General features: G+C 44.9%; 1 protein-coding gene across 2 annotated transcripts; it reads left to right on the top strand.

The window, feature by feature from the left end:
• The first annotated feature begins 6,083 nt into the window (after window positions 1-6,083).
• TNNT3 (troponin T3, fast skeletal type) lies at window positions 6,084-19,859 on the top strand. Of its 2 annotated transcripts, XM_056354937.1 has the most exons (10): window positions 6,084-6,141; window positions 9,912-9,930; window positions 10,721-10,766; window positions 11,594-11,710; window positions 12,046-12,123; window positions 12,380-12,493; window positions 12,694-12,803; window positions 13,686-13,776; window positions 16,780-16,820; window positions 19,457-19,859. In XM_056354937.1, exons 1-10 carry the CDS (start codon window positions 6,099-6,101, stop codon window positions 19,503-19,505), a joined length of 708 nt encoding a protein of 235 aa, XP_056210912.1. In that variant the 5' UTR covers window positions 6,084-6,098; the 3' UTR covers window positions 19,506-19,859. The 2 variants fall into 2 exon arrangements, with proteins under 2 accessions (XP_056210912.1, XP_056210913.1); XM_056354938.1 differs by lacking the exons at window positions 16,780-16,820; window positions 19,457-19,859 and adding an exon at window positions 14,471-16,759.
• The last annotated feature ends 375 nt before the right edge of the window (window positions 19,860-20,234 follow it).

Raw genomic sequence — 20,234 nt, forward strand, 5'->3', positions numbered from 1 at the left:
TACCCTTACTTCCAGCAGTGCTTTTCAGATCCGTATTCATTTCATTTCCTTGCAATATATTCTCAGGCTTTCCCTCCCCTTCCATTTCGCATGAGTGAAAAATTGTTCTGACGTTTCTAACGCTCTTGTCTTCTTTTGCATTTTGCTCTGTGACTCTTCCCACCTGCTAAAGCTCATGAGGAAGGTATGTGCCATGGCTTGTGAATTCCTCTGTTTCTGTCTGGAGCGGTAATGCGTGCAGGAATTCTGGAGGTGGCTGAAGAGGAGAGGATGCAAAATTATCCTCTGTGTGCTCGCTGACAGCTATTTCGCTCTCGTAGGATAAGCGGTGTGATGAGTAACGAGTACTTACCGCAGCTTTGAAAACAATGCCCGAAGCAGTGGCTGGGCAGTGCTTATGTGTTCCTCGGCACTCCGCTGCCTCTCACCAGGCAATCGGTAGAGACACCAGTTGGTACGGGGATAGCGTTCCCAAAACCGTTTCCTCTATGGAAACCAGCTCTGGGGCTGGAGGTGGGACAGCCATGCCCTGTGGCGATGCTCCATCCCTTGGATGCATCCACCTCATCCTCCTGCCCCCCTGCCACCGTGCAGAGGCAAAACTCACTTTTGCAGCGGTGTATGTGGTTGTGGAGAGACTTGCATCTGAAGTCCTGAGCAACGAGGCATGCTGTGGCATACCTAGTCTTCTCTTGGGCTAAGGACTGGACCGATGGCACTGTTTTAGTTGCAGTGTATTTGCGGAAAATGCCAATTCAGTGAAAAGATGTAGTTGCATGCTTTTCCCATAACTATTGGTATTTTTCCGGGTTAATGTGTGTTATGCAAAAACGGGGGTAGCAGGGTTGAATTTTGATTGATTTTACAATACGAACGGAAGTCCAGCTCTGGTAAGAGGATCTATGTGATTAGCAAAATAGTAGGTCATGCTTATTAAAATACCAGCCTGCCAGCCCAAACCCATTTACCTTTCAATTGCCCTTCTGCCTTCCCCTCTCTGCATGTCCAGCGAGGCTTTCATCGGATACTTGATCCTGCAGGTCGAGGAGCAGTCATACGCTCGCACTTACCTTTCCCCGTCGGGGTGCAGTCCTGCACACCAGTGGTGAAATCCTGGGCACTAAGGAAATCAATGCCAGCTCCCCCAAGCCCATTGATTTCCGCAGAGGCTGGGATTTCTATGCACATGAATAAGAACAGGCTGTCTGTAACCTTTTTGCACAGTCAAAACTATGGGTAATGGACTTGTTTTAATACAAGCAAATATTTCTGTCAAGCAAAGGTTACCAATGGCACATGATAAATGTACATTAGTCATCTGCACCTTTTATCTCCCAACACCCCCTGCCCCTCCCTCTCCATGAATTTCTAATTGACATCCATATGTGCCCTCTACTTCTTTTTTAATCTTATTAATGGTTTTTATCCCCTTAACCCCTCCATCCTGGCTAAAAAAAAAAGTGTAAGGTTTTGTTAATCATCCTGTTTCTTGCTCTAATTCTCTTATCTTTCTTTGCATCTCCTTCCCTGCTACTTCCCTCTTAAAGAAGTCCATGAACCAGGTATGTGACTTCTGAATTCCTCTGCGTCAATCTGAAGGGTTATTATGTGCTGGAAATTCAGTTGCACTTGGCAATTTTACAATTGGGTCATGTTCTGAATTGGGACAAAATGGAAACTTTTCAAACAAAGTAAAACAAAAAAAGGAGATGCCTTGCTTGGCAACTATTGAAAATATTTTTTTTTGTTTAGTTGAAACAAAACATTTTGTTCCAACATTTGCCCCCCCTCCCCTTCTTTCCTCCATGGAAGATTTCCAAATTTTGAAACAAAAATTCTATTTTAGATGCTTTTGAAGCATCGACTTTCTGGATAATGTGGAGTATATTTAGTGTAATGCAAGAACAGATCCGGAATGAGAGACTGTCACAAAGCAAAAAAATGAAAAGGATTTGTTCTAGAAATGCAGTATCTATGCAGTCTTTTATGGCTGTTAAACCGTTTCTATTTTTTAACCAAAATCTTAGCTAAATCTACGTGAGTTTTAAAATACTGAAATTCAATTGAATCTGATTTCTGTTGGGAAATTATACCAGTAACTCTAATATTATACTCAGGAATTCAAAGATGGTGGAAGAAAACAGATAAAAATCAAATATTAATGATAAACTGTAACATGCAGCTTCCTTACACCTTCCACCAATAATAATTTCCTCTGCTCTGTCATGTGTAATAATGAGGATAAGAGCTAACTGTTGCATGAAAAATGTAATAACACTTTTGTAAACAAATATTGCAATATATAAGCTGTAATAGTAGCCCCTGACTGGACTCAGAGCCATCCTTACCCCGCATACAGGAACGTTATAATGCTTATTACAGGGAAAAACAGAAACTGAACTTGCAGCATCATCTAAACTGTCTGTGAAAATTATGCTGTGCCATTTGGAGCAGCTTTATGAAAGCAGCCACACCTCAGCAGCCCCCCAGCCCCGTTATTTCACTGCTCTCGGCAGAGGGACAGCAGCCTCTTAGTTTAGCCGAGATCAGGGCTTTCGCCAGGGTCGAAGTGAGTGAGGTGAAAGCTGTCTGATTGTGTTTTGCATGACTTAATACTTCAACATCCGTGCGCCGCTTCTCATTTCCCTCCTGTTCTCGCCACTCTTGCTTCATGTCCTCGTCTCCTTTTAACCATCTTCATTCTTGTCTGTCACCTGCTCCTAAGGTTTCTCTGACCTTGCTTTGCGCAAGGTAAAGGTCATTGCTACCACCCCAGCTGCTTTACCTGCCTCTGTGCATCTTTCTCCTGGTATTTATTGAACTGCTACTCACTACTTGAGTGTTGGTCTCAAGCTTTGGCATATATATGAGCTTGAATTTTATGCAGGGCACCAGGTATTAACATAATCTGATTAACAATAAAACCATACCTACAGACTCCCTGTGTTTCCTTTTCCCTCTGTAACACAAAGTATAACAAAAAGGAAAGATGTAAATATAACAAGCTTAAAAGAAAACTTTTATGTCAGAGGGAGACTGTTCCAGCTTTTCACATCACTGTATGATTATTTAGTTTCCTTGTTATTAATGCTGTCATTGTCTAATAAATCTTCTAAGTCACAGCTTTGGCCCGCACAAGTTCAGAGTGGTTGCTGCTCTGTGATTCTTGCTCTAATTCTTTTATTTTTCTTTGCTGACACTTTCCACGTAACCAAGCGCATGTGCGTGACATCTAAATTCCTATTAATCTGCAAAATTCCTGTACATAGGAATTTGAAGCTGTTGAAGAAAACCAGAGTCATGACAAATCAATCCATTCTTAAGATTCCCTAAAATTTACGTTCCCTATAGGAAAGTATAGTTATGGTTTGTAACTGGGAAGTCACCTTCTGAGAAGCTTAGAAGAAACATTTTAGTGTCCCTGAAAACTTTTAGGGCTGTGGTTACCCCACAGCCGGGGCAGAGGGAGGTACCCGAGCTGCAGAGACAAGCTGCTCACGCTCACGGGCATCGCTGGCAGCAGGGTCCCGGCACGCAGGCGCGAGCGGCTTCTGCTTTGCAGCAGACAAGCCCTGTGTAGACCCCAATACTTCCAGGTCTGCAGAGCTAAGTTCCAAATCTGCCAGTGAAGGCCCTTAGGTGGGGAGCTTCAGATGCCGAGCGAGAGATCCAAAGCGGTACTTCCCTGCAGTAACTCATACCCCCATACCTGCCCCCACAGCTAAAGGGGCACGGGCACACCTGACACACAGGCTACCCTGCACACTTGTAGAACTTTCTTCTTGGGTATGCTTGCTTTCACATGTAAGGGTCACCGGTGCTGCTACAACTGCCCACTGTTTATATATTTGCATGATATAAACTGTTGCAATTCATCAACATTCAAATTCCCTTTATCTTTCATTTCTATGGCATTCCTTCCTTGTCCCACTTCACACCCCACTGTAACTACTCTCCTTTTCCACTCTTATTAACCCTCCATCCCTATAACCTAGTCTGCAAATGATACTCCTTCAACCCAGTCTTACAAAGTTTGAGGTGATCCCCTCCTGAATAACTTATTTATAATTCTTTTATCTTCCTTTCCTATGTTTTTCCCCTGACACTTCCTACTAAATGAAGCCCCCCCTCCAGGTATGTGATTTAACTTCTAAACCCCCCAGTGTCTGTCTGCAGGGATGGTGTGTGTGGGAAGCCAATACAAGGTGACAGGAGATAACAACCTCTCAATTAATGATAGCTTGTAACTTGCATGCCTTTGGGGGTGTGTGTGTGTGTGTGTTGGTTTTTTAGTTTAATATTTTTTTCTAGGTAAAATGTAAACAGCAGCAAGGAGGAGGAAACTTACCTGTTGCATGAAAATTTTACTAAAAACTACGGGTACACATGTACTACTGTGAAAGAGTAGCTCAGCAAAAAAGTGCCCTTATGGAATGGGTTAAATTCTGCACTGTGATATGAGAATGAGTGTTTCTTCCTATAGGGAAAGCTTATTTTCAAAGCTTGGGGCAGAATTTGACCCATTGGCTGTACACAGGGAATACAAATACCGCCAGATTTTGCATTATTTTTATGCCTGCTTTTGAAAATATTCTGCGGTGCGTATATGGCTGAAAAGCAAAATTTGCCCTGCAAATCTGCCCCGCTGATCTATTCTTGCTTTGCCAAAAAAACCCAGAGGAATGGAACATAGACCTGCACAGACTTTGAACGAACGTTTTCTTCCTATGAAGTAATCTGGTTGTCATTCTGTGTTGCAAATGGAAGTGAAGACCAGCAGCACGTGTATATAAACATCACAGTTGTCTTCAAGGAAGAAAATGGCCTCAGCTACAGATGTAGAGAAGAGCACTGAGCTGCTTTGGAAGTTAGCTGAACACTGACGCTGAGGTGCAGCAGGTATTTCAGTAGGTTTCCAAACCACTCTGGGTTTATTTCAAATGACTGACATCCTGCTGTAGAAAAGGATGGATCCAAGAGCGCTTGGAGACTGCTGACCATGTTCATGTGCATATTTCAAGCCAAGGGAAACCTTGCTACGCTCTGCTATCAGGTTGTGCTTCATGGCATATAATGCTCAGAAGTTTATTTTGAAGGGCTGCACTATTATCGTAAATCTGCCTGTTTCACCTAACTGAATTCCTTTCCTGTGATTTCTGTTTCTATGCTATTTCAAATGTAATTCATTTATTTCACCTCAGGTTTACGTCTTAGCTTCGCCCCCCTCTCCCCTTTTCCTCTCTGCCCCTCCCCCCCTTTGGCTCAAAAGCTCTTTTGGTGTGTGAAATAACAGGTTTCTCGTTCTCATTCTCTTATTTTCCATCGCATCTTGTTCCATGACACTTCACACCTGAAGTTCATGAGCCAGGTATGTGACATGACTTCTGATTTACTCCTCCTAGCTGCAACACAAGAGTGTGTGTGTGTGAGACAGAGAGAACAGGAGTCCTGGGTTGACAGAAGAGAACAAAACAAGAGAAACAAATATTAACCACAATGATCAGTTGCAGCCCTTTTCTCCTTTAATCTCCAGGCTTACCACTGCCTTAACCTTACAGCATCTTTAACTCCTGACAGCCTCTCCAGATACCTTTTCTCCCTGCCTTAATTCACTAATTCCTTTACTTTTTCCCCCCTCCTTTATTTTTCACGCCCCCCTTCATGCATTCCTTGGTCTCTTTCTCAGGCTTCCAAGAGCTTTAAACATCTGTTCTTTCTCTTTTTCTTTTCCTATTTCCTGTCTTTCCATCACTGCTTGCACCACACCACCTGCAGAGGAAGCCCACGAAGAAGGTATGTGATGCACCTACAGCCTCCCTCACCCTTTTTCTTTTTCAGTGCTGGGGAAACAGTGTTAAAAACACTGACCTTGTTCAAGAGCAAAGAGAGCACGGGAGGGAAACGGTTTCTTTGGATGAACATGGAGAAAAGGGCTGTATGTTTGCCCAATGGAATCAGAAAAAAGATGTTGTTTCTTCTTGTCTGATCTCCAGAGAGCCCGAGGTTCCCAGCGTAGCCGGGAGGGAGCGGGGAGAGTTGCTTTTAGGAGAACAGTGCCGGTTGTGGACTGACTGCTCTGCTTCTTCTCTTTTGCTTTTATGCTTCAACCTACAGCTGATGAAGGCGGCGAATACTGTGATGGTAGCTCGGTGTTGTCTTAGGACAACAAAGTCATCTTTCTAACACCTCACTCTCTTTTTCTGTACTTGCTTTTGTTCCTCACTTGATTTTTAAACTCAGGAACTGGGCCAAAACATCTCTGCCGCAAAGAATTGCTCACTGTGCATATCCAATCACCCCCGGGGGGGTCACTGCTGTGTGGAGATCCCTGCACATCCCTGTTAGCATAGCAGATGGTGAAGACCAAGCTCTAGAAGCTTGCTCTGGACTTGTCTTTTAGCTAGGACCTGTTGTGTCACAGATCTCATCAGCAAACCTTCTCTATCTCCCAAAATCAGCAAAGTAGCTCTTAAATCCCTGTGGCGTGCTTGAAAATGGACGTGCCTTCCTCATCCATCCTTAGGTGGTCATGGTCTCCAGGCCTGAATCTCCAGATATTTAAAATTCTGCTCCAGCCACACACTGAGCTGTGCTAAACATGAGGGGTGTGAGTACCTTTATTCAGACTGGCTGGGCAGGCATAGGCTGTGCGTGACCCCTGGCCAAGCGGGAGTACATGGCTGGGGACGAGACTCGTGTGAAGGGACCAAATCCAAAAGTACACAGGGTCAGTTTTGCTCTTGTGTGTGGGTGAGAGAACTTAGCGCCCCCCGGGCCAAATTCAAACCCAGTTTTAAATGTATAGAGAGACCCTCGTGGACTTTTACAGGCCTTTGAAGTAGCTCTGTTGTGTTCTGACTGCCCCAACCCCTAGAACACCTGGCCAGTTGTTTTGAAAGACAAAGCCCAACGTCACTTGTAACCACCCTGAATTTTCTGTTTCCTCGTTTTGTTTTGCTTTTGTAGGGTTTTTTTTGTTAGCTTGTTTTAATTTTCTTGCTTGCTTTTCAGGCTTTTTTTTTCTTTAGAGAAATACCCTGAAGACCTTTCTAAGCCCCTTTCTCTCCTTTTTCTCTTTCTTTCCTTTTTTTTTTTAATAGCATATTGACTTTTTTTCCCCCTAAGGACAGAGTGTGAGTTAGATATGTTGCTTCTGAGAAGTGGGATTAAGGGAGGGCGTTTAGGGAGTTTGGAATGAAGTAAAGGCAGTTCAGGTGGGCTCATAGAGAGGGGGCCACTGTGTGAATACCTCATAGATAGGGCAGGAGAAAGCAAGGTTGTGTTTATGGTGGTGTGTACTCTCCCTAGGCTAATCCTTTTGGAAACCAGAAACTCAGAGACTCTCTAATCACCAGGGCGGTGAACTTGGATTTCCAGTGGCTCTTGCCTTCTTCGGCAGGGTTCTCTGCGGGGGTTTTGTCACAGCCCCATGGTTTGTGGGCAGAGTGACCAGAACGTCAGTCAAAATCCACCATAGGAACAGGAATTTGCTATGACAATTCCTGTCTGTCAACAAATTTTGACCCAGTTCCTTGACTTGGTGTCTTGAAAGAAGGGGCATTTCAAAATAAATTGCATCCCCGGGCTGCTTTTGGTGCATTCAGTATGGACCAATGCTGGGTCATGCACTGCAAAGGACAGGTTTATTACTGTTCATTTATTAATAGAGGTTCCTATTTCTTTTGTCATCCCCTTTTCTGGTTTTCTGGAAGTACCTTGAAATGTTGTAACTACAACTTCTTATTTCAAGAGCAACTAACCTTCATTTTTCTTTTTATTTTTATGATTGTTTGTTGGTTTAAATGAGTTTAAAGTGCTGATTTGGTGGCAGCTGAAACCAAAAAACGAGCGTTTTTTGACAGACAGATGTTGATTCTGGCAACCAAGGTCAACAAACAAAACCAGCTTCCTGCCCCCCAAGTGTTACTAACTGGCAGCCTGAAGTTAAACAGGGATGTTTATGAAAATTATCTGGGTATGTCACGAAGGAAGGGAATCCTGTGTGAATAGCATCCCTGATAGATTGATTAATCATGATTACTTTTCCTCTCTCCAGATAAAAAACAATTTAAGTCATGTGCTAAGAAGCTCACTGGCTATTTGAAAAGCAAAACAATTTAAAAAAACAGATGGAGAAATACAGAAGTACGCTGTGGGCTAATGGTGTTTTTCTGCAGGAGTGATTTGTGACTTCCTTTATGCGAGTGATCTAAAACATTTCAGTAATTACATGCTGTTTGTTTTATTAACATTGCTCTAGTATCTAGAGGCCTCAACTGAAACATGTTTTGGTAGGCAGTGTTCTTGCAGTAAATGAGAAAAGTCTACCCCCCAAAAGTTCATAACTGGAATCGATACTGGAAAGCGTGAGAGAAAGGAAAGGTTTGTTTCTGATCTCTTACGCATCTCTCATGTCTTTTCCCTTAATTATCTCAATAACCCATTTCCAGCCACTTTCTCCACTTGTTATTATTCAACATCCTTGCAAATGATGTCTCTCCTAAGTGTTTTCCAGTATCAGCTTTTGCTACTTTTTTCCTCTTATAATGTTTCACTTTATTTTACCCTACTCTGTTTCATTTGCTGTTCCCGATTTCCTCCATCAGTCCCAAAACAGCTGGATGCAAATAAGCATTTGAAAGAACATAATATAATAGCTTTCTGTATCATGATATGGATAGCAGGGCTCATGCACCCACTCCTGAGGGACACTGTTTTTACTTTTACTTTACAAAGCTGGTTTTTTGTGTTGGTTTTTTTTTTAACTGATTCAACAGCTGTGAGCTTTTTACCTCAGTTCCTCCCACTGAACCAACATGGGGAGAGTCTTGTACCACAGAATCCAGCAGCATCCCTGAAAGTTCAAACGTAGTGTGAGGTTATGAAAGTAAACCTGGGTCCCTGTGAGACCAGGCCAGAATAAACACATAGGTTTAATTTACTTCTGTTTGTGAGAATAACAGTGCTGAACTTACTGGCATTATGCTGGAGTTAATAACTAAAGTTTAAAAAGCATAGCAGAGAGGGGAATTGATGGCAAGCACAAATGTTAAGCAAGTAACTCATAAGACAGCACATTTTGGAGACCCAGGGAAAGGTCACTTGTTGCAGGGGAAGACTTCTGACTGCCAGAGGGCCCAAGCTGACAGCTCTGTGATGGCTTAGCCTGCCCGTTGGGGTGCTATACCTCTCCTGGAGATGCAAAGATCATTCCCATTAACACCGATGGGAATTTTGCATGTACCTCAGCAGGAGAGGATGCTTACTAAGAGAGGACAGCCTTTCCAAGCTGGGTTTGAGGAGCACCACACAGTGCAGAGCGATAAGCATCTTCCCCATGGCACTGAGGTATCTCAGGGACACGTGCCCTAACTAACCTGGGAGTCAATGATCCTGGAGAAAATGTGTGCCATGAAGTTTTTCCCTCCTGGCCTCCATGTGAGGCCTTTGAGCAAAACCGGTGAAGCCCAGTTATCATTGACATACCTGTGAATTCAGGTTAACTTTAGTGAAAGAAGTGCTGATTGGAAAAGGCACAGTTTCTTGTATCCTCCAGCCCAGCTGTCCTCCTTAGAGCTTTGGTCAGGATGGTTTGAGAAAAATAATTTTGCATTTACATGAAACCATTGCTTTCCAGACACTACGCTTGGGACTTTTACACAGTCTCCTGATTGTTTTCTGCCGAATTCTGTTTCAAGGGCAAAACCAGATTCACTCCTAGCAAAAGGGGTGTGTGAGTGTGTGTATTTCTTTTGGAAGCGCTTGAGATTTAACCAGTTTCTCTGGGATGTTTCCCCTAAGATTAAATTTCCCTTCCCTCCTTTTACTTTAGCAGCTGGCATGATCTCTGTTGTTCTAACTGTTCTCCCTCTTTTTCCCCTTCCTGTTTTGCTCCATGTTTCCAAATACAGAGGAGAAGCCCAGAATAAAGTAAGTATGAAGGACAGGGAGCTTCAAAGCCCTGGGATCATTTTTCTGATCTAGCAGAAGCCCTTAGATTGTCTCTTAGGCCAACGGGCACTAGAAGCCTTTAACCCACCCTCCCTGGCGCCACGTCCAGCTGCTCCCGCTCGCCTTCCCGGGATGGCTGCTTTTGCCAGAGGATGCCTCAGCAGTAGTTACTGCCCTGGGTCTTAAGACCAGTTCCTGACAAGAGCTGGAGAAATTGTCAACTGTCCAAGATTCAGCAGTCTCACAGTACCCCGAGATATAGCCAGCTCAACAGTAAATCCTCCGTGAGAGGCCATGGCTGGGAAACTGCCCGTCCATCCAGGATCACTGACAGTAGGAAAGGGGGCAAATATGGGTCTGGGCTGGCTTAAGCTGAAGGTTTCCAACGGACCTTCTGGCCCTGGGCCCCAACACCTTCCCTTCCCACTCTGCCAGCTGCCCAGAACAGAGCCTGCAGCACTGCACCAACAACCTCGCAGGCCAACATCTTTCCATGTGGTAGGGAACGACCATAGGCTTTGGGAACGAAAAAGGTTTGTTAGGGGTAACTCCCTAGGACAGTGCTACTCTGGAGTAGTTTTCCACTGACCTGCTGTTTCACCCCTCTGTATCTCCATCTCCATCAACATTCCTCCTTGTCAGCATCCTCCCTGAGGGCAGGGCAGGTCAGGGCGTGCTATTTAAAAAGCTGCCTGTTCTTTAAGATGAAAATCCTTTTTTTTTTCTTCTTTCTTTCTTTTTTGTTTGTTTTGGTTTTGACTCTCTGCAGACTAACTGCTCCTAAAATACCAGAGGGTGAGAAAGTAGATTTTGATGTAAGTATTCCTGAGCTGGCTGTGTTTGTCTGTCTGTACCTGAGCCATACACATGTGTACAAACACACATAACTCCTCCTGTATTGGATATTGCTGAGCATAAAGTCAAGGACAAAATTATGGATGCTTTGCTGCCTGTTTTCAGTGAAAGGCTACTCTCTGCTCCCTGAAACTCTCTGGTTGCATTTGTTGCTAATGTGGCTAAGCTAAAATAATGTATTTCTTTTTTTTCTCCTTAAATCTTTGAAGCCAATATATGAAGAAAGGAGAAAGTAAGTGTTTTAGGAGATCTCAGATCCCCTCTCCCATTGTTGTAAATGGCATGAAAGTTGCAGGCTGAAATAAAGCAGGCTTATGCACATCTGTTGCTGAGAAACTCTACCTAAAATGACAATAATAAACAGAGATCCACATACCTTCCTAGAAAGTTGATATAAAAATGAAGACGCTTTGGTGTTGAAAATTTCCACTTGCTTTGCCCAAGATGCAGTAACATTTTCTAGGTAAGATTCATATCTCAAAGCAAAGAGGACGCAGCTAAGTATATGCGAAGACAGGCATCTAAGCAAAGCCAGGGATAAAATACGGTGTAGGGGAATGGGAGATGTGGATTCTGTTCCCTTCTGGGCTTCTGTCTGTCACCTGCGTGAGTCTCTGACTGTCTCTGACCTGTACCAACAGCCATTTAAGCTAATCCCACAGATTTCCAGGGATATCTGCAGACAGTCCCTGGTTTTGTTCCTCTGTGTAGGCAGGGTGCTGGGAACGTCCAGGGCATGTGTCTAGAGCGATATGGGCTTACTGAATGTACTGTCCTGCTCTTCTAGGACATCCAAAAGAAAAGGCAGAACAAAGACCTGATTGAACTGCAGGCCTTGATTGACAGCCACTTTGAAGCCAGAAGAAAGGAAGAGGAAGAGCTGATTGCCCTCAAGGAGAGGATTGTGAGTCCCTGTACTGCCATTTCCCTGTACTAGACTGGATCCTCTGTAGGTGAGAAGTTGAATCCATTGGTGCACTGTCAGCCTTTGGCAGAAAGCTGTACCGCTGTGTGCAGAAGTGACTGCTCGAGTCACCACCAAGTGGCTTCTCCCCACATCTGTCCCCTCTCTCAGCCTCTTCTTTTGCACCTGGGAATTGCACACGAGACCCTTTACACGTTCTGGCAAGGGAGTAGGTGGCGCACTCTACAAACCACAGCTCTTGGTGGTGGGATGCGATACTGGAGGTGGGTAAAGCCACAATGATGACTCAATGCCTCTGCAACTGCTTCTTGCAGGAGAAGCGCAGAGCTGAAAGAGCAGAGCAACAGAGGATCCGGGCTGAGAAGGAGAAGGAGCGTCAGGCAAGGCTTGCAGTAAGTGTCTTTGCATCTCTCTCCTTGTTTCAGCATCAAATTGGAGGCTATCTCCAGAGACAGAAGGATACTTCAGATTCTGCCTGTCTCAGTCTGAAGAGGAGATGACCACCCTCTTAAAGCAAGGGCAGGAAACAGGAGCCGCCGATTCTCACCGACTTGCTTATCTGATTACCTTCCCTGCAGTGACACTGGCTGCTGGGGAAGCTGCGAGTCTCCCCTGGGGTAACTTGTTTCTGTGTGTCACTCTTCCCAGGAGGAAAAGGCACGGAGAGAGGAAGAAGATGCCAAGAGAAAAGCTGAGGATGATCTCAAGAAGAAGAAGGCTCTGTCCTCCATGGGTGCCACATACAGCAGCTATCTGGCTAAGGTAAAAAGCATGGCCCGATGGAAGAAATACGGAAATGTTAAACCACAGGGGTGATGGGGAACAGTCTTTATTACAGTTGAGAGAACAACTCAGCTTTCTTTCTGGATCCCTAGCAGCTTGTCTTGCATGCTTTGTCACTGAAATAATTCCATTCAGGCTGTATTTCTGTGGTCTGACATTAATTGATGTTCTGAAAACAGGCTGATCAGAAGAGAGGAAAGAAGCAAACAGCTAGAGAGACAAAGAAGAAGGTCCTGGCAGAGAGGCGCAAGCCCTTGAACATCGACCACCTTAACGAAGACAAGCTGAGGTAATACGCTTATCCTAACTTACTGAAAGTAATCCACTGAACTTTGGTCTTGCTGTCCTGGAGTCTCCTCTGGTGAAAAAAAGAGGTAGAGGAGAGGGCCTTCCTTGAAATTCATCATGGGACAGTGTTCAGTTGTGCCCTTCCTTGATCCAGAAAACAGAGGGGAAATGGGGATGTGGGGAATTGTTGGAATGGTTTGGGAGCCATCTAGCCGTGCTGTTGGCACAGCCCCGGTAGCCTCTGCTGCTAATCAGGGTTAGTCATTTACAGGGCTAGGTACAAACTTTAAACCCAGCTCTGCGATTAGCTGAACAAACCTAGAGATCGAGATCTGTGGCATTCCCAGGGATGAGTTAGAGCTGCTAAGGTATGAGTACCTTGCGGTCTCCACGGAGGCTGGAGGTTTGGGAGCTGAATGCTCTGGTGCAGAACAGTCATCAGATGACAGTCTGGACTCCACTTGTTGGAGTTCACACATGGTTGAAAGATGAGGTTGGCTTACCTTGGCCCTGAAACAGATGAGATTGCACAACGGCAGCTGCTCTGCTCATCTGGGTGGACTTCAGAGTCCTCCTTCCTCCTGATCTGAATCCCCTGGACTCTTCTTTCTTTAAGAGTTAGGCAGAAAACTAAATTTATAGGAAATACGTTAGCATGTGACACATGCAAGAGTACAAGTCCAAAAGGTTCTCAGGTGAGAAAAACATGACCTTGGAACTGGTGAGTAGCTTTCAGAGAACAGAAGGGGTTTGCAGGAACTGCATTAATGTATGAACTGCATTAAATAAAACGTAAAAACTCTCACTACTAGTGATGTGAAAACCATAGAAAACACACGATGTGATGTGTTTCTCTCATATTCCTTTTCCCATGAACACACAGGGACAAGGCTAAGGAACTGTGGGACTGGTTATACCAGCTGGAGACTGAAAAGTATGACTTTACAGAGCAGATCAAGAAGAAAAAATATGAGGTGAGCTGAGAAGCCATTTTACTAATGGCAGCGGGTCCAAAATATGAAAATCTCTGTGACTCCTCTGGCAAAAGCCATGTGGTGACGTCATTTGGGTCTCCAGTGCCCTTTTACAATATTTTAAGCAGCAAGACATCTGGAACTGCATTCCCCTAACGTACATGCTTGGACTGGATTTCACATTTTAGGGTGAAGTTGAATAGAGCACTCTCAGGGTTTTCAGTGCCCCATGGAAAGGCAATCCCAACAGAAAATGGGCTCCCTGCACTCTGCTCAAACACAACTTGTCCATTCTTGTTTATCTATAGGTACCCGTGGCTTGAAAATTCAGTAGCTCTTAATTCACTCATCTCCATTGCTAAGTAGTATTTTTAAATTCATCTTTGATTTCACACTTGAACGTTGTAAGCTTTATTCCCATCCCAGACAGATTCCCTGTGGACTGAGCTCTCTGGAGTCACTGAAAACTATCTCCAGGCAGGAGCATGTGACTGAAGTGTCAAATGGTAACAGAAAGTGGACGTGTTTACTTCACAGTCCCAGGACAGGGCTGCACTCACCTACAACAGGTTTCAGTGGCTGAGAAATCCTACTGGATCTCTCTCTGCCTTGCCCTCCTTTTAATTCCCAATCACACAGACACATGCTGACAGAGAATGAGCAACACCAATGTAACTATCTCAATCTCTCTTAGATTTTAACAATGCGTTGCAGGCTGCAGGAGCTTTCCAAGTTGTAAGTACAATGAACTTGCCTGTGTAACAGCAGCAGCAAAGGCTACCAAATGCATGAGCCTGTGGCATGGTCGGGGCCCGGTGCCAGACAGAAACTGGCACTTGGCTCCAATGCAGAGAGAAAAGAGAAATCTGGATCCTGTGTCTCTCCCTTCCCTTCCTTTTTCTCTCCCCTTCCATTCTTTGAAAAGAGATGAGGCGGTAATTTAGGAAAAGAGTCAGGGTCCCACAGGGATGTGGTTAAAGAACTGAGCATGCAACCCATGCAGAGCATCTCTAAAATAATTCCCTATCCAAACCTCTGGTATTGCATGCATGGGGGAGGCACCCTGATGCACCTGGGATACAGGCAGAAGCTTAGGGATGTATGTGTAGGAGCTCGGACTTCACATAAAAGAATGGTATGGGGTTTGGAAAGATTCTCCACCTTATGGCACATGCTTATCCAGACCCAAAATATTGGAGAGGGCTAGATTAAGGGTGACATGTCTATTGGGTGTGGTAAAGGAGGAATTAAGGCAGTGCCAGGGGAGTTGTACATGCTACGCTAATGAAACTTCTGCATAAAGAAAGAGATGGGTGGCTGCTGATGAAAAGCAAGGAGAGGAAGTACAAAGAATGAGCAAAGTAGAAGGAAAATGCACAGCTGAGATGGGAGAAGAAAAGCGGAAAAGCAAAGGGAAGATGATAGCAAGAAAAATGTGAGGAGAAAGATAAGTAAAAACAGCAAAGGGGATGAAGGAGACACAAGCAAGGATGCAAGGGAGAGACAAAGGAAGGAATTGGGACACACAGGAGTGGAGCTGTTCTTTAGCTCTAGTGTCTGTTGCTCTTTAGTGCTTCATTGGAGACTGAGTGTTATAGTCACTATCACAAGGTTATCACTGAAGGTAAGTCTGAAGCCCTTGGGTCAAACTGAAGGCAGCTGGTTCTCTTCCACACTTGGGAAAAATACTCGGTTGCAAAAAAAGAATTTAAACTGCTACAGCAGATATTACAAATTCCATGAGTAAGTATAAAAGCAAGTGATCTGCTGATCTTTCCTTCCTTGTGTTGTCCTGTTCCTGCTAACGTTTCAGTCTCTTACTTTGTTTGTTTGCCACGGAAAGACACCAGCCAGGAAATACCAGTTGTTGCACCAGCTGAATGTATATACTTGTTTTGCACGTGGGGAATGTCAAGTGCCACTTTAAATGTTCAAATGTTGGGTCATCAGTTCTTGGACTGCAGAGCCAGTGGAGAATTTTGAATTACACCAGAAGCAGAAGCGAAGCACGTGTCTTGGCAAGTGCATTTTTCCACCCCAGGAAAACTATGTAGAACCCTGACTGGGTTACAAGTGAGGAGGCGAAAGGGCAAAAGAAGGCTCTCTATCACACCCTAATTCTTGTGGGCTTTTCCATACCTGAGCTGGAAGAGTCCCAGGATTTTGGTAGCAAGTCCAGGACTATGGGCCAGGACTGAGGTGCTAAGTCAGGCCGTAAGGTGCTCATCCTGTGCAAGGTAGGTGTTTGCTTTCCTGTGCATCAGGTCGAAATATGCAGCTTACCCATGGTTAAACAGAGATGCTCCATCTTGTAGGACAGAGTCTCTAGCGGCCTGCAGTTATCAATAGAGCTTGGGAAGGTCTTCACAGCCCCCACTTCAACCTTTTCCTCTGTGGTTGCTGAAGCCCTCCTCTCTGGACCCTTTAAAAGTCATCTTCTCTTACTAGATGAGTGGCTGGGAAGGTGGTGACTGCTGCAAGCTCCTCATCCCCTGCTCTGCCAGCCAGCAAAGGTAGTCCAGCAGAATGTGACACCCATCTTCGATTCTTGAGGTGCCCACCCAAAGACCACTGAAGCTCTTTGAGCTTACACACTTCCTAATGTATAGAAGTAGGGGAAGAGTGAGAAGGCGAGGTTGACACATAGAGGTGATGGAGCCATCCAAGAGCTTTCCAGTTGGCCAGGGTGACACTCATTCTCATTCAGTCACCTGTGGTTTGACATGTGAGTTCATATGAGATTAATTTTTACCCATAGGAACTCTTCTAATAAGGGTTATAAAATTCTAGCTCTTCTTTCCCTTGACATGTGAAACGGGCTTGCAGATTTATTGCCAAAGAGCAACATTTCTCTCCTTCGTGCAAGGGTGAACTTTCATTTCAAAGGACAAACCCGTACCATAGGCACCTCTTTCCAGCACTTCAACAGGTAACACTCCCCTCTCTGTGAGGGAACAAGGTTTCTTTATCTCCAAAAACGCTGGTCATGTATGTTGTTTGCAGATTGTCACCCTCAGGAACCGGATCGATCAGGCTCAGAAGCAGTAAGTACCTATATCCCCTTCCTAGCTCCTGGCTTGGGGATATCTTCTCAGTGTTAAAAGTAGTTGCTTCAGCCTCCACACCGACATTTTCTTGTTGCAATGAAATGAGGCTAGAGATGGAAGGGTACCTCCCATCCTGCCTCACACTGAGAAAATGAAGGGGAAACTGAAGTGGATGTAACACCTAACAAGACAAAATTGTGTTTCTTCACACCATGTCTGCAAAATTTCCATCTGCTCATTGCTGGGGTTTTCAAACACCTGACTGAGGTGCTTTGAATACTTGAGGGAATATAACCCTTGTTTACGAAGGACAAACAAGTGGTTGCTAAGATTATGAGGAATGGTGTGTAACAAGACTAACATCTGGGATTACTGTTGTGAGTTCTTTTCACTCATCATCTCCCACTTTCCTTCCCCACAAGACTTCTATTTCATTAGATTTTTTGAGTCTAACTATTCCAAGTGTTTACAGTGAATTTATGAGAGACCAGGGCTAGACATAGCCTGGGGGCTAGGGCACGTAGGAAACTAACAGCCACAGAGAAGGAACTGCTGGGAAGCCAGAGAGGAGAGCTCTCCAGTGGTGGGATTTGATCTGAGCTTCTGTATCTTCTGTATCTATCTTCTTAGCAAAGCCAAGCCAGGAATGAAGTGGTGGTCTTTGGTGGTATCTTTGGATGACAGCAGTGACCGGACACTGCCTTCCCACTTTCCCAAGCCACCCTGCCTTATCAGATGAATGTAACACTGGGGGCTCAGCTGTCTGTAGATGCCAAACATAAGGCTTGACCTTCCCATAGTATTTTCTGTACGGAGCTGTAGGCTGATAAAGCTCAGCAGAATGTGCAGCTGCAGAATGATGCCGTGGCTTGCCTGCGTGTTGCTGCCTTTCTGAGAGGCAATACCACACCACCCACAACAGGCTGTACCATTTACTGCATGCTTGTTCCCCCCAAACACATGATAATTTCTCAGGATACAGGCTCACAGAATGGTTTGGGTTGGAAGGGACCTTAAAGATCACCTGGTTCCAACCCTCACCTAGTTCCAGCCCACCTGCCATGGGCAGGGACACCTTCCACCGGACAAGGTTGCTCACAGCCCCATCTAGCCTGGCCATCATTTGAAAAGTTTGTGCTGAGAAGCCCACAGCTTGTGAGATTTGTGTGTACTTAAATTTCTATCCACACTAGATTGTATCATAGCAAAGCAATGCCTGCCATACAAGGACTTATACGAGGATCAAGTAATCTTTTTGCTTCAGACTTTATTAAGTCTCCTTAAGTACACTCTAAAGGTTAGGCATAACATCAAACATCACAGGCGCCTGTGGAGATAAAAGGACTCTGCCTTCATTTGAGGAGCTAAGCAGTTCCATACTAGGTTTTGAACCTGTGGAAAGGCTGGCAAAAGGGACACCGAGATGAATTTTAAGATAAGCAGGAAACGCTCTGCTCTGTCTCAAGTAAAAGGTCAACTTTTTTAATAGATCAAGTTTAACTTGGGCAAAAGGTAAAGTATCCATTATGTTTAACGTCTGTGTCACTGTGCTACATCTTTCTGTAAATATGGTGAGTCCCCATGGGTAGGGGCAGCACCACAAAAATCTCCCCAAACATGTTGTCCACATTTTTGTCTGCTCCTTGGAGGAACCAGTGGATATCTGTTGATAGCAGGGCCCCACCACCTTGTACTCGACCCCCAAACCCATGCTCTGCCATGCCAAAGAACTGTCCCTGGTTTGCATGTGCTTTGGTTCAAGAAGCAGCCTCATCATCATGTGTGTGCGATGGAAAGGTTTGGTGGTTGTGCCGAGCCCCAAAAGCCAAGGTGCTGCCTACGGGAGCCAGTGCAGATTCTAACTCAACTAACTTCATGCCTGGCACCTCTCTGACTCCAGGCATGCCTGCCTCTCATTCAGAAGGTAAGTGGCTTGCATGTAGGATTGCCCTTCTGTGTGCACAAAGATACTATTCGGAGAGAGTTTGCCTCAGGTGCTTTTCATTGGGAGCATAGCTGGACTCTCACGCACACCATGAGCAAGACGGGGATACTGACATGAAGGGAGGCCTAAAAGTTTGTTTGGACTGTTTTGGAGGCTCTTGCTCTCATGATACAAGGAAGAAGCCACTCTGCCTTTGCTAGAGCAAAGCAATTCCTAGTTGTATTTGAATAATCGCTCAGCTTTTTGCCTCCCCTACTAGATGATCAGAGCACCTGGGGAATTTGACCAGAGCTCCTGGTTAATGAGGACATTTTCTCCAGAAACAGCTCTGAATCCTAAAATCCAGATCATTGCAGATTTGAATTCAGGAAACATCAGGTCTGTGGCTGGATAGGCCTGCCATTTAGTTCTGAGGCCACCTGGACTGCCGTCCTGATAATGCAGGAATCTGGAAGGGTCCACCTCTTTCAGGCATGCACATCCTGGCCTTTCACTAAGAGCCTGAGGAGGAATCCCTTTCCACAATATCTACAGTATTTTTCTCAGGATGTGCTCTATGGCAGGTGTACCCAACGTGAGAGAAGTGAAGGCAGTTCAAACCTGATCTAAGGGTCAGAAACGCGCAGCGGTCACAGAGCCACACTGCTTCCATCATGCTGCCATGCTTTTCTTTCTTTCTGTATTGTAGCAGCAAGAAGGCAGGAGCCAAGGGCAAGGTTGGCGGGCGCTGGAAGTAAAGAAGCAGGCAGGATGGCCCTCCATGGCATGCCAAAACCCTGCTGGTCTCCTCTTTCTTCCTTCACCAATCACTTGTGTTCCCATGCCTCGACGATAACAAAAATCACAACATCAGCCTGGGTTGGCTATCGCTGCTGCTTTTCTTCTTTCCCTTCCTGGAGGGGTCTAGCGGCTTCCTCAGTCAAAAGGAAGCAGGTTCCCTGTGGAACCGAGATGACTCCTTGCTGGCATCTTCAATTCCTGCTGAGCATGTCCTTTATCCTCCTGATAGCAGCCCTACGCTGTCCTGTAGATTGCTGTGTACAAATCTCTGGATTTTGTAAATAAAGCATGACCACCAGTACCTACTTCAATGACAGCCCTCTGGAACAGTGTTTCATATTTTATTTAACAGCATCCCATTTTGCAAGGATTTGGGAGTTGGTCCAGGTTCTTATTTAATATCATCTGATCCAGCTCTACAGCTGGGAATGAGGCTCAGCATCGTCAGCAAAGACCCAGGACTCAGGTCCTGTTCTACAGCCACAATACAGGCAGATAACAAAAGCTGACTGTTCAGGGGGAGCTCATAATCTGGATGCCAAACATAATTCAAATTGACTTAAAGGTTTGAGTGACGAAGGAAATCAAAGAATCGGAAATAAAGGAACAAATCCATAGAAGTGGTAGCTTTCAGCACACATGATTTCTTAAGTGCAGTCACAGTGCAATATAGAGAATGAGTCATT

This window comes from Falco biarmicus, chromosome 10, assembly GCF_023638135.1.
Source record: "Falco biarmicus isolate bFalBia1 chromosome 10, bFalBia1.pri, whole genome shotgun sequence".
In the NCBI taxonomy this organism is placed as follows: domain Eukaryota; kingdom Metazoa; phylum Chordata; class Aves; order Falconiformes; family Falconidae; genus Falco; species Falco biarmicus.

What these genes read in the sequence shown, in the direction of transcription:
- TNNT3 (XM_056354937.1), top strand. Translation starts at nt 6,099, where the DNA reads ATGCTTCAACCTACAGCTGATGAAGGCGGCGAATACTGTGATG. An exon ending in GTGAGAAAGTAGATTTTGAT is followed by an intron (nt 10,767 to 11,593) that starts GTAAGTATTCCT and finishes CTGCTCTTCTAG; the next exon opens with GACATCCAAAAGAAAAGGCA. An exon ending in ACAGCAGCTATCTGGCTAAG is followed by an intron (nt 12,494 to 12,693) that starts GTAAAAAGCATG and finishes TTCTGAAAACAG; the next exon opens with GCTGATCAGAAGAGAGGAAA.